At 48.7% G+C, this 14,373-nt stretch overlaps 1 protein-coding gene across 1 annotated transcript in view; it reads right to left on the reverse strand.

Moving 5' to 3' along the window:
- Positions 1 to 4,362: 4,362 nt before the first annotated feature.
- CD151 (CD151 molecule (Raph blood group)) overlaps positions 4,363 to 14,373 on the reverse strand; it is a 19,373-nt gene continuing 9,362 nt past the window's right edge. Inside the window, exons 4-8 of the mRNA XM_009700324.1 lie at positions 11,534 to 11,608; positions 8,939 to 9,043; positions 7,905 to 8,060; positions 5,506 to 5,592; positions 4,363 to 4,753 (exon numbers count right to left, since the gene is read on the reverse strand). Of these exons, the coding sequence (XP_009698626.1) occupies positions 4,694 to 4,753; positions 5,506 to 5,592; positions 7,905 to 8,060; positions 8,939 to 9,043; positions 11,534 to 11,608 (483 nt within the window). The 3' untranslated portion in view covers positions 4,363 to 4,693. The remainder of the gene's footprint in view (positions 4,754 to 5,505; positions 5,593 to 7,904; positions 8,061 to 8,938; positions 9,044 to 11,533; positions 11,609 to 14,373) is intronic.

A 14,373-nucleotide genomic window follows, 5' to 3' on the forward strand; every position in this document is an offset into this window, starting at 1 on the left:
TGCTTACTCCAAGTCAAGGATTTTTTTGTTTCCCAAGCTTTGCCAACAAGGAGGCGCACAAGGAGCTGGGAGGGAGCACAGCCAGGACAGCTGACCCCAACCAGTCAAAGGGATATTCCATACCACAGAGCGTCATGGCCAGTATAGAAACTGGGGGGAGTTGGCTGGGAGGGGCCGCTGGGGGGAGTTGGCCAGGAGGGGCCGATCGCTGCCCGGGGACGGGCTGGGCATCGGTCAGCAGGTGGGGAGCAATTGTATTGTGCATCACTTGTCTGTCTTGGGTTTTACTCCTCTCTTTTTGTTATCTCCCTTTTCACTACTATTACTATTATTATATTTTATTTTAATTACTAAACTGTCATTTTCCCTTTTTTCCAATTCTCCTCCCCATCCCACCGGGGAGGGTGCGAGCGAGCAGCTGTGTGGTACTCACTGTTTGAAACTGCAGGAAGAGAGCAACTGCCCCAGAGCTGGACCCTCGCAAAAACTATTTACTGCTGCATCTGTTTTCCCTTTTATTCCTGAGCAAATTGTACTCACCACCCGGGCACCCCAAGGGAGCAGACCACCCGCAGAGCTAATTGCTGTGAAGGGCAATTAGCGCAGCCCAAATTACCATGTTTGGAGGGGAAGAAATCCGTGTTCCCACCTCGAGAGAGGCAGCAGCACCCAGAGACCTGAGGCTGTGCGGCCCGTGGGGATGCCGCAGGACGGTAATTGCACCCTGATCACAGACACTGCAGAAGAAATCAATTCAAACGAGAAATTGCTTTTAAGCGATTGCTTCTTGCTGAAAGACGCTGTGCTACAGACTTCCCAGACACCACCCCATGACAGTCTTGCAGAAGGGGGGCTAATTTCCCTTTGAGGGTGGGAAAGGACGACTGGTGCTACACCGCACCCCTGACGACACAGAGGGAAATGGGACGAGGCACGAGGAGGGGAATCGGGGGCATTTCTCTTTCTGCCATGGCGGAACAGCTGAGGTGGTCCGGTGGCTGTCTGGGGGGGATGCTGTTAACATGGAGCCATCCACACCATCTTCTGTGCCCCCGCCGCAAGCATGTGCGCAGGAGCCCGGCCTGGCCCACCTCGGTAAAAAGCCCTCCAGGACAAGCCCTCCTTTCTTCGTTCACACTCACCGCTCCTGAAGACCGGCGGCCAGAGCTGCACACAGGGCTTGGGACAAGGTCTCATAAATGGACATCCCCACCTTACCCCATGCATCTCAGGACCCCATCTGCCTGCCCCACAGCAGTCCCCACAGGTACGGTAGCAGTCGTGCTGGCTCATCTTGCCGCTCCTGAGCCACCCAGGTCTGCCTCCTCGGCATACGCCAACACAGTTGTGGGGTTTTTTTAGCAAAAGTCCCTGCTCTTGAACCGAACGCAGGCCAGGCCGAGCCCTCAACCTCAGTCTTGCATGAAAATGAGGCACGTTGCCGGGGCTGGAAGGAGCGACCTTCCCTTCCAGGTGAGAGAACACCAGCGTGACCTGTACCGCGCTTCCCTGGGGCTCGGTGACACCGTGGCCCTGCTGCCCACAGAGCCAAAGCAGCTTGAATTAAGACTCACTTGAATTACAGGAGCTGAATTCAGAGCGCATTGTTCCAAGCTCTGAGAGCCACCGAGCGGCCACGTCCCTCAGCTGCAGCCAGGCGTTTTTCCATCCAGTCCGCTATCGGCTTATCTGAAACTTGTAATGTGTCATTTGGAAGCTTAAATGCCAAAGGGTAATAAAAAAAAAAGGGGCACACATCTGCTCCCTCTTTCTGAACCTGTCTGTGATGCAAGGTGGCTGCTTTACAGGACATAGAGCAAACACTCGGCACCCAGCACCCACACAGCGGTCGGGAGAGGCAGCCCCACTGCAGCAGCCCACCTATGTCCTTAGGGTCAAGATGGAAAGGGAAAAGATTTCCTCTAGCTTTGAGGTGAGTGGAAACAGGGTGTAGGCGAGCAGAGCCGAGCCCTGAGCCAATTCCTACCCTCAACTGCTCTTCTTAAGCAGCCCTGACTGGTAGCCACAGGCAGCAGCTGGGCCAGCAAGGTGAATGCAAGGTACCGGATGGCAAAGGCCCTGTTCCGCTGCCTCAGTGCTCTGCACGTGACGAGAAAGCACAGCCTGTGTGCCAAGGCCAGGAGAGGTCCCCAAGCACCCCAGTGAGCGCGGTGAGGTGTACCACAGACCCTGGAGCAATGCTGGGGTCTGCCGCGCACACCGCCGGGCACAGACCATGGCTGGCGAGCAATACCTGGTACCCTGAGGTTCTGTAGCTTCAGCTCTCAGGGCGCCACACACGGAGGAGCAGTTGGCAGCAGATCACAACCAGGTTGGCAAGGTCAGTGAGGTGAGCCAGATTCTTCCCCAGCTTCCTTAGGGTCACGGTTTAATGGTGGTCTTGGCAGTGCTGGGTTCTTCAAGGTCCCTTCCAACCTAAACGACTCTGTGATTCCTTCTCAGCCTGGCCCCTCAGACCAGCTGCTTCCTGAGGAACTGGCTCCTCAGCAGCAGGATCTGAGGAATCCATACAACCCATCCGGCTCACCGTACCCCTGCAATTTTGCACACAGAGTAAGTACAGAATCTTAAAGCTTTATTTTTTCTATTGGCCAGCAACTTAAACTGGGTTAAAAAAAAACACCAAACGAAAAAAGCAATGAATATTATTACACAGAGAAAAAGTATAAAACAACTCAATGGACACAAGCCAACTTACTGTTTCTATCTCATTCTGCCTGGCCTCTCCCAACCCTGTACAATAGGTTTGAAGGGAACGGGCGAAGGCAGCTGTGAAGATATGCTTAAGAAACTAGAAATATTGCTTCAAGCAACATGCTCAATATTTTCCTCTTAGTTAGTAGTCAATACTTGTCAGGAACTTGATTATAAAACAAGAAATAATTTAGAGATTTCTCCTTTAGATCATTACACAATAATTGAGATTTCTTTCCCCTCTTTGCTACTGCTGTGGAACCAAGGATACACCTCAGTTCCTCCACCTCTCTTTCTGCATTAGTTAAGGATTATTTCACAGGGCTGATGTTGATGGGGGGAGTTTCAGACTGACCTGCTCTGAATTTTAACCTGTCACCCTTTAGCACCAGTCCAAGATTTCTGCTCTGTGAACTAAAAACCCCATGATGCTGCAAGACCCTTTAGGGGCCTGGATGATTTTGCTGCTGTTAACTGTCTGCTGCCAAGGGACAGGGCTCGCTCAGCCAGCACCACTAAAAGGCCAGGAGAGGGAATAAATTTGTTTGTTTATAAAGGGCTTGTCTTTACTGCTTAGAAACACCAAAACGCCACAGCCCTTTCTGCTTCACGGGTATAACAGGCCTACCAGGAAGGTGAGAACAAGACAAGAGGCACACAAGATCCTTTGAATTCAGGCCAAGACCCTGTTGGCATCATGATGGCAGCAGTGATGTCTATGCCCTGTATGTATCCCGGATCCCATTGCTGAGAGAATATTTAATTAAAACCTACTCCTCTGCAGCAAACAGACAGTTAACCCAGCACTACCAATTTACCAAGTGCACTGGGGCAACTGGTTGAAGCTGACTCTCCTGACTTCTTGGCAGTAACCAGCAAAGTGAGCTTCCAGATCTCATTAAAGCCAGAAAACTCTCAGCTGATTAATGAGCTCTTCAGAGGCTGATAAAACATTTGCATACATTCATTTCCTGCCCAAGAGAGACAAGCCTGGAGGTTTTAATTAGAAAAATCAAGCCAAGGGCTTCTCTCAACATGTAAGAGATGGGAAAAGGTATTTCCGCTAACCGAACAGGCCAAAGGGTAGCAAGATAGGCCAGCTCCACAAACAGATCAGTTCTTCACCAAACCTCCGCAGGGGATAGGTAGGAGGAAACAAAGTTTTCTCACTCACACTGGAAGCCACTCAATAAAACAGACCAGATCCAAAAGAATTAGAAAGTAGTCTGTCATCTTTACTCCAGAATTGCAAAAGGCGTCTTGTGGCTCCTAATGGCACTGTGTTGGGGGAAGCTCCAAGCAAGAGGAGGAAGGATTGCTGAGAAATCCTAAGGCACCCATGTCTTGGCAACGTCAGAGTCATGACAAGATTTCAACTGCACCAAGTTGTGCTCCTGATCAGCAGGGAGAGTAGCTCCTGCCCCAGGCAACCAGGCAGGCATCCTCAGAGGCAGAGAACAGCTGTGCTGGAACATCGGTGCACACGTGGGAGAGAGGAGAGAAATCTTCCAGGTATGAGAGACTCAGCTCTGGCTCCAGCTCGGCGCAGAAACATCATCTGTCCTCACAGTGAATGCCTGGTGCTGCTGAGCCACTTCTCAGACAGCAAACTATGGTTCTTGTATAGCATCCCGATACCTTCACGTTGGCTCAAGAGAAATGGCCCTGGATAAATCTTGCTTTGTAATTATATCAAAGGACTGTTTCGCTAAAGCTTCCAGCAGAAGATCCACAGCTCTTTTGTTTCTCGACAATGAAGAGGACTTGCTGAACTCCTGGCTGCCTTGTACACAACGAGGGTGACTTTCCCCCAATGGAGCAGGTAAGGCGGTGCATGGTTCAAGAGGCATTAATTAATTGTATTTAACAGAGCCAAGTCCTCGGGTTACAGACACTTCTGCGGTGGTGGTGGAGAGTGGTCAGGTTGGCAGGCGCTAAGGGAAGTGGCAGAGGGGGAGCGACAGAGTTCCCACAGCTATTAATATGGTTCGGGCTTTAAACTCTTGTACAAGCAGCAGGTGAAAATCATCCCAAAGATCTACAGGGTGTAAAGAGAACAGAGAAATGCATGAGAAAACAAAATGGATGCAGTGGAGGCAGAAGCTTGCAAACTAACAGTATGGACCCAGACTGGAGCGGCAGCTAGCTCCTGCCTGGGGATACCACACTCCAGCTTGCAATAAACAGCAGGAGAGAACATCATCTGTGCTAATTCTCATAACTAAGCACCAGCAGCTTCTCTGGGGTGTAATCTGGCTACTTGCCAGAACAAAGGGGACAATGAGGAACTCCCAGAGACATCTGCATCTGGAAGAATAGAATATCCAGTGCCCTCCCCTCTAAAATGGGAGTGGGGGGCATCGATATCCTACCCCTTTATTCGTCACTCTCTCCCAATATGCCACAGCCAAGAGAAACTCTGGATGACTTAAAATAATCCTAATGAGCCAGGGTTGGAAACTCCTCCAGCCTGGCTCTTCGTTCCCACAAGAGGTCTCTCTCAGGCCACCAAACCACCTGCCATGGCTGGCACTGCCTTTCCCACAGCCCTGGAGCAGAAATCTCTCCGCCTCGCCCAGTTGCCTTCACCCCTTCACCAGCAAATTTTACAGATCAGCAGAAGAGACTTTTGCTTTGGAGGTAGTGAATCCTCAGGTCCCCAAAGTACCTGGCAACTTCTCCTTGCCAGGCAGGAAAGAGCTTAAAACATCCAATTTTTTTTCCATCCCTCAGCCCAGGGGTTCCTTTAACTTCTGCCCAGCACCCCAAAACTCCACTCAGCCCTTTTACCTGCACGCAAGCAACGCTGATCCCCACTGCCCCGATAATTTTCAGATGCTCTTGAATGAAGTTTTCCAGCTTGGTAATGCAACCACTCTGCAGGGTGAAAGGAGAGACATGGAAAATCAGCTGCATTTTAACCTCTTGCTCATTTTAATCCAATGGCAGCGACCCTTGAAAGCAACACTATAAAAAGTGGTGTCTGTGAGCAATCTCTTCCCCTGACATCACTGGAAAAGCTACACAGATGATGTAAACTGCATCATATTTTGTGGTGCTCTGGACCTACCGGCTCAGGAACCGTCTGAAAGAAACTCAAGGCAGCTGCTAGCCAAGCAGGAGAAACACAGAACCATTGGCCACATCACACAGAAGTACGGGCCATTTTTCTCTGAGATACATGGAGAAAAGTTCCCTCACCCATTGCCTCACCCATCCCTGGAGAGGGTATTTACTCCCGTCAGGCCAAAAGGCCAAGGAAATGCTGCAGAGTGGATCCAGTAACAAGAACTCTACCCTGACAGGAGCCTTGTAAGAGTAAATTCTTCCCCACTGCTATTTATGACAGCAATGAGTTTCAGTATAAACCGGGAAAGCCAGGCTCTGCCTGCCTCTGCCTTGCAACTCCATCCTTAGCTGGCAGCGTGACCTTTCCTTCCCTATTTCAGGCCCAAGATTTTGTTGTCATAAGGCAAAAATAAATCAGTAAGAGCATTCTCTGTTCGTTTCTGTTTCACTTTTTGTTTTTTGGAAGAGTTCCCTTTAAATAATTAAAATGTTTAATCTATTGAGGCAGGTTTTCCATGGTAACATCAGGGGGATTTATTGTGTAGGCTACAGCTGTGCCCCAAGGGTGCTGGGGGCCGTCCTGCCCCAGGAGTTTACAGGGAGCACAGACACCTACTCGCAGGCAGGCCGAGGGAAGGAGCGAGCATGCACCCCTCCAGGGAGGGATGGCAAAGGCCTCACTTCTCCCATGCCAGTATTAGGTTTTAGAGTCAGCCCATGCTGCCCTGATACGAAGCAGTTACTCCTGTTCCCTGAGCTGGCCCTTTTCTACCTTTTTCTTCCCTAAAGTCACTAAAATCCTTTCTGCACAGTGACCAAGACCTCCTATCATGATATGCAGCATCTGACTGTGGATCCAAACCTGCCCTTACAGCTTTTTCTCCTCTAGAGCTAGCCCAATACATTTGGTAGCCTACAGGGCCTCTCTGAATGCAGCTGGGCAGCCGCCTCCAGCTTCACACAGCAAGGAGAGAAGATGGGAATTGCCAGCCCTGCCCCTCAAATGGTTCTGGGCTTCCACTCTCAGAAACATCTCATCAGCCCTTGGACTCTTTTCTGTACTTCCTCGTTGGGTCTTGCCTGGAAGGCACAAACCTTATGGGAAAGCCTTCCTCCTGAAGAGCAAAACCCAGGCAAGCAGCTGGACATAAGAGGGGCTTTGGTAGATCAGAAAGACCAGGCTTCATCTCCCTATTCATTCCACAAAGACAGATGGTTGGTTTCCTTTTAGCTGTTTGAGTTGCTTGGCTTAATGCAGATGTTATTCACACTCCTCTTCTGAGTCCTGCTCAAAGCACAGAGGTGAGAAGAAATACCTGCTCTGAAGGGGCCACCTCTCCATCCACAGCCCTCCTTAACTGTTAGGGCGATGGGAACAAGGAAAAAACTCCTCCTCAGGCTCAAGAGAGCCAAGGTGCTGGTTCTGCTGATGAACAAAAAGGACTACACTACCCCACAGAGAGCCAGTTAAAGCCAGGTGACAGGACTGGAGGGTGCCAAAATAAATGCAAGAACTTTTACCAGTCTAATGCAAACTGCATTAATATATGGTCTGAGAGCTAACTGTTTACTTACTCAGCTAGTCTGGGATTCAATTTGCTGCTTCCGGAAAAGAGACAAGCCCCTCTATCTCAACTCCAGCCTTCTTTTCAGCCCAAACTGCAGCCCACTGGAACTGGCCTAATCTGACTGCTACAGGGCCCTCTTTCTTCCCTTATGCTGTTTCTTCACGCTGTAGGTGAAACCCCACTACCTCAGTCAAGGACCAGAAGTATCTTCATTTGCACCTCGCTGAGTAATTCCAACAACAGGAAGCCGTGTCAAATGTAGGGCTCACATCCAAGTCTCTTGCCAGAACCAACAACCTCTCCCACTGTCCCCTATCACTAGCATACTCTGTAGTAACAAATATGATTTATTATTTTTCTCTATATCTACATATAAAATAATAGCCTAGGTGGCTGAATGCTCCCCTAGAGAAATGAATTCTGCTTTCTAATGAACCCTACTGACTTCGATGCCTACCGACAGTTTGCAGCAATAACCCAACACCCTCACTCCCTGCCCACCTCCTTTACATACTTGTGACAGGCGGCTCTGAAGCCTTGTTTGCTCTTTACCTCCTTGTAGATGTTGGAAGGGTGGTCTCTTCGGCCACAGAGGTCAGTTATCGTCTTACAGCAGCTGTCTGGGACTTTCCGTCCATTGGCCTCTGGAGATTTGATCCACTGGCTGTCAGCCCAGTCTGTGTAGTTGTTGCTCCCGCAGCACTTGAACTGCATGCACACAGAGCAAAGGCTGAGCCTGCAAGCACCGCAACCTCCTTCTCCCTCCAGCCTCCCACGCCAAGCCCTGGGCTTCACCCTCCTTTGCACAGAAACTCCAGCTATAACACTGGCTTTTTTTTTTAATGGCTACTATAATTATTAGTGATTTTTGTGTTACGATTCCCTAGAATGGCCATTAAATATCAGCTTCATCCATCTTTCGGCAGCTGTGACTTTTGGTTACTATAAGCAGAGTGTACCTGTAGCTGCCTCAGCTCTTAACCACTGGACTGGAGAGGGTTCATGGTGATAACAGGGTAAGTTTAATTACCAGTTACCATCGCAAATGCACCTGCTATGGCAAGTATGTGTATAGCAGGCCCCATGCTTTGAAAGTGCCTGTGCACAAGGGTCCTTTCTGTGGGAAAGCCTGTCAGAACTGCGGCAGCCCTAACCTGAACAACCTGAGCCAGGCACAGCTAGCAACAGCGGCAGGAAGGCTGCTCTTTCATTACGACTTGCTCTCTAGGGCACTGAGGAGCTTAACGAAAAACGTCAGCAATTTCTCCAAAGCTTTGTAGTGGGAAGTAAAACCAGCTGTCTTAGTGACTTGGCAGCTCCAGTTCACCCTGGGAGCAATTCAGATGTTGTTTCCCCAGTGCTACCGGGCATGCAAGTCAGAGATCACACCACGAAATTCTGCTGGTTGCATGGCCCAGGCCCTGCAGCCCACCCAGCCTTGTCTTGCAGCAGAAGCAGCAGAACATACACTCAGCATACAGAAGAAACACCTGGATGCTGGATGTCAAGAGCCCACGATGCCTGCTGTGTGTTCGATTTTAAGCCCTGCAGTTGCATTAGTTCTCCCTGCCTCTAGAGATACCTACCTCCTGCTGCAGTTTGTCTACTGCGCTGGTAACACTCTCTTCTCCTTCCTGCTGGTACTTCTGGGTCATGGTGTTCTTCAGATTCTGCTTCAGCTCCATGCTCAGCTGAATGGAAGAGACAAGTGGGAAAAAAAATCACAAGGCAAACTCACCCCGCAGAGTGACGCAGAGCCCTGCATACGTTTCATTGCTCCAAGAGGAAAGCAGGGAGTCTAGTGGAAGCTACGGCTTCCTTCAAGACCATCCTCCAAGGTTGGACTGGACAGGCTTATTTCCAACTGATTACAGATCATGCCTCCATTTTAATAACTGGAAGGACGTGATTCAGGACCAAATTTCAGCCTGTGTTACACATCACCATATGGGTCCTCACCTTGAATATGTAAGATTGCCAAGGCATGCCTGCATTGAAAGAGAATATAAAACTGTGCCCGCGTAAATACGAATATGCCTATGAGATAACGTGCACTCTTCTCCCTCTGAAGTCTGTGCCAAAATACTAAAAAAACCAAATCACTCTGTTCAGGAGCAGGAAGAAATCAGAGCCCTGGGCATGCTGGACTGCAGCCATGTAGTCTGAACAGCTCTTGTATTGCCATCAAAAAGGATGCTACAGGACAGAATTAAGTGTGCGATTGCAAAAAGTACTGCAAGACCTTTCTCAGTAACAGTGACACAAGAGACGAAGTCTGATTTTGCAAGGACATCACTTCTGAAAGCATCATCATAAATCACTGGCATGTTCAGGTGATTTATTCCTGTGGAGGCTCTTTTCATCTAAATGAATTCTTCTCACCCATCCAGGTGACAGTCAAAAAGTGCCAAAGAGCTGCATCTTTTCTTTTTTTGTCATCCTGGTTCATACAGCAACATTGCTTTAGTCCAACACCTGGGAAATTCTAAGTTTCCTATACCAATAAACAATGTCAACACGCATTTTAGATGGGGTCAATGAATAAAACAGGTGGGTAGCCCCTCCATAGACCTTTTATTCTACACAGTAAGTAGTAAATGAGAGGTCAAACATCTGGTTATGCTGAACGCAAAATACAGTCTGCAGTTTATTCTCTCTTTGAAAGACCATTTTTTCCAACCCCATGTGTCAAATGGGGACAACACCTACCTCACAGAGATGATATGAGGCTTCACTCATTAATATTTGCAAAATGCTTTGAGATCCTGGGCTGGGAAGCTCTACAGAAGTGCAAAGGACTTAGTGTAATAAAAGGAAAGGAAAAAGTGCAGCAGCTGGAAGGCATCAGAGGCAACTAAAGAGGAGAGTCCATTAGCAGAATCATTACTTGGGAGAAAAGCAGTTACCTGCGCGCTCACGGGGAAGAACTGCAGCATGGAACAGAGATAACAAAAGAAACAGTTTAGGCACACACGCACAAGCCTTCAACATCAAAGCAAGGGCTGAAATAAAAACAGCGGCAAACAGAGAAAGCAGCTTGCAACCAGGAAAGAAGGGGGATTTGTCAGCCAGCGGGCAAGGGGAAGTGCAGCTATTGATCAGAGATGCCCTCAAGTGATTGAAAGAACTCAAGGGTACAGCTCTGAATATGTTGTCCCTTATTCCAACTTAAGGATCAGCTCCTCTTCATCCATTGTCACATATGAACATCGTGCCCTTTGCATGGATGGATGGATGGACCGTGGCTTCCTGCCATGCCCTCCAGGCTTGATCTTTCCCTGTTAAATACGCACACTCATACCACTGATCCCTCCTGGCAGGAGACAGTATGGTCCTTTGGCTCCTCACAACCCAAGGGTGCCCATCTTAGTGAGGGAAAGCACAGAAGGCCCAAGAGAAAAAGGAATGGCAAGGAATCCCAGCAGTGAAGCCGACAAGATGGGATGTCCAGCTGCTTTTCAGACAGCCACATGACAACAATCCTAATTTGCCATTTCCAATCAATTCCCAGACACAAGAGCAACTTCGCAGGCTGTCTGTGCCTTGGTGGTTAAACTCCCTTTGAAAACAAAGCAATGACTTAAGCCTCCACTCTCTAAAACTGCAAAAATACCAAGCTAGAACTGCAGCTGTTGGGAGCCTGTGCTCTTCTCCAGCCCCTCGGCTGGACTGGTTAAATAAAGCTCTCAAAATCTTCTTGACCTGAAAGGACCTCTCAGCTGGACCATCTTTGCCAGTTCAAAAGTATGCCAGCTAGCTTGCTGGACACAGCAGGAACTCTTCCTAGGTCCTGCATATACCAAGTTGCACTAATGTGATCTCAAGTTGCTTGCCCTATGCCTTGAAGGGCATTAGGAGAGCTCCTAGATCTAACACAGCCTCAAAAATTGTATTCTCCAAGGCTCTGCAGAAAAACAGCGCACAAAGGTGACCCATGGGAAGGAGCCGAGCAGCAAGGCTGAGCAGCCTCCCTAGAGTAACCACTGCCACTTTGTCAAAACCAGTAAATAATCCAAGGCCTTCAGTATGGGGAGGGGAGCGAGTACAGACATGTGGAAGGGGGAACCACAACCAGACCCTAGGTCCCAAGCCTCCAAGCTCAATTTTGGCTGGAGAAATGAGATGATAACCAGCTGTTTTCTCTCCCTGGTTGGAGTCTCTAAGGACTAATGTCCACTCACCTGCTGGTAGTAGATATAGGCCAGGATTCCAGCAATGATCTCCAAGAGAAAGATGCACAGCAACAATATGAAGTACTGTAAAATAACAGGAAAAGCAGGACATTAGAACAGAATGCAAGGAGATGCCGGGAGCCAGCTATTCATTAGCTGGTAAAATGCGTGACTCTCTCTTCATCAATGTTTTTCTGCAGCAGTGTTCAAAGCCAGGGGCTGGGACTAAGACCTCAATAGGGTAGGAAAGGAACAATCCCACAGGTTAAAAAAACAAAACAAAGCCCCAAACACCAAACAACAGGATAACTGAAGACATGATGAAGCAAGTGTGAGTTTAACTCACAGAGCCAGAGGGATGTTAAGAAGGAAAAGTGCAGTCAACTGAGATGAGATCACTGGACAAAAGGAAGTGCTTGCTGGGTAACCCGATGACTACACTCAATATCACAGAAAACATCCGATTCTGACATCAATACAAAAAAATTGGAAACTTTTGCTTGTTTTGATATTGTTTAGGGCATTTCACCAAGTTATTAAGGAGCAATATATGCTATAATGATAATTCCATAAAGCAACAAAGGTCCCATTTCACCAAGGATATAGCAGACCAGCTAAGCATAAGCAAAAACCACAGACTTATGTTCCCAGTCACTTCTGTGGGGCTCAACCACAGGCTGAAGGGCACTACTGAAGCGGATGGACTTTAGCACCAATTTGCAGTCAGGACTGTGACTATATGTTCTGCTGAACTAGGATCTAGAGGGAAAAGCTCAGTATCTCAAAACCAAAGTGAGAAGACCTCTTAGAGGACTAAGAGGAGAACATGACTATTTCTTAAAAGGGCTTAACAGCAGTGAAATGGAAAGGGATGTGCCCTGCTTACCACAAGGAGAATCAAATGGACAGTACAGAAAACTCGTTGGGAGCAGTGTTCCTATACACCAACGGGAAAGGAAGCCAAACCTATGAGGAGGAACACGTATAGTAGATTGAAAGGACTGGGCAGGTCTGCAGACAGAGGGTAATGTGGCCACTTCCTCTTTAGGGTCAAGGAGAGCTTTTCAGGGAGAACCCCTGTCCTGACACCCAGCCCCTGCCTTGCTCCTGGTCAGCAATGAGCAGTTTCTTTACAGATCCAGGCTGTTCTATGACGGCTATTAAATTTATCTTTCTGTAGATAAAGCTGAAGAGACACCAGTTCCAGCCATAACAAGGACCTCATGCAAAGTCCCTGTAAGAGCAGGCCTCCCCGGGAGAGAACAAACAAATTATCTCCCATTTTCTGTTTTATGGCTGACATTAAGAAACAGCTGTTCCCAAGGGACGAAGTAAACAGCTTCCTACAACTGGACATCAAACCATCTCTCCCTGGCACAAAGAAGGACAGCGAAGACTTGGACACAGCAAGCTGACCTACACAGCACAGATGAATGCCTTTTGTTGCACGAGGGTTACGCTCCCACTATGCACCCTTCTTTGCTAGGTATTTCCAAGTCCCTTTGCAGGAGTAAAACGACACAGACACAAACACTCAGGCTTCCTCTTTCACTCCTGTTGGGATTCAACAGCTGTGATGGACGGACAGCTGGGTTTTATCTGCAGACCGGGCTTTAATCTAAACTCACAATCTGAGGCTTTCACTCCCCAGCCCCACACTCTCCCCCCGCGGCCGAACACTGACGGTCTCTGCGGACGCCTGTACAAGGTACCCATTCATACCAGGGGAATGAGTCACCCAGCCCAGTGCGGGACAGCTAAAGGCTGGTCCCAACATTCACAGGAGGTTGAAAGGGGGCAAGAAAGGATCACCATGCCTTGACACAAAAGCTGGTTTTCTTTTGTTGGGACTTAGCTATGCCCTAACTGCTCTGACATCATCTTTCTGCCAAGGAGGGGGCACAAGGGTGGCAGGATGCTGAGAACAAGCAATGAACTGGAAAGTTTCTTTTATTTATTTTTCCCTGCTCTGTGTCGTCATGTCAGGGGCACTCAGGTAGAGCTGAGTTGTGTCACCACAGCTCGGCTCATTGCGCTGGCTTATAGTGGATAAAAACAAACACGTATCCAGCAGACCTTAAAAAATTTGAGCCATGAGGCCCTTGTAAAACGTTATAAGAGAGGTTAATGCCTCTGCCACCCATGCATCCAACCCGTCTCTGCTGATACACTGCACCATTATCCTTATCTCAGTCTCATCGTTATCTCAGGGCCACATCCAAGTACCATGCTGACAGAGAGGAGCAGCAGCTTTTGCTCTGGACATACAGAGAGCACAGGGCTGTTCTCCTTGCCCTTCATCAGCAGTTGTAGGGCTTCTTACAGAGGTCTGCTCTGGGAGGAGTTGGAGCTGCAGGGACATGCCCTCCTCCCTTCACAAGAGGCTGCAGAACAAGTCAGAAATGTGGGATCATCCAAAGGCCTGTAGTAGACACATGCCTGGACCTGGGTGGGCTCTGGGCAAAATTTACTTTTACACTGGCTCCAAGCCAGAGTCAGGGCGATCTGGGGTCTCCTCAAGATCCAGAGTCCAGATTTCTTCTATCCAGCTTCAAGTGTTTCAGTGAAGCCCCAGGCTTTAGTGTGTTTTCTCTGAATAACCCCAAAAATGGTTCAACACACCTACAATCCAAATCGCTCTCTGGAGAGATCTTTTTACTACTTGAAGAAGAGATATATAGCAACTACACTCCTAAATCAGCAACCTCACTTCGGTGGGAGGCCTCCGGGCTGAAACACAGCAGGAACAGAAATCATAACCGATGTGCGTTTCCTACTCCCTATCCAAGGCAGCTAACTAGAAGTGGTAGTGTGAGGGGCCAAGCCTGAAGAAAACTACCTTCTTTCCC

This window comes from Cariama cristata, unplaced genomic scaffold, assembly GCF_000690535.1.
Source record: "Cariama cristata isolate BGI_N322 unplaced genomic scaffold, ASM69053v1 scaffold7705, whole genome shotgun sequence".
In the NCBI taxonomy this organism is placed as follows: Eukaryota; Metazoa; Chordata; class Aves; order Cariamiformes; family Cariamidae; genus Cariama; species Cariama cristata.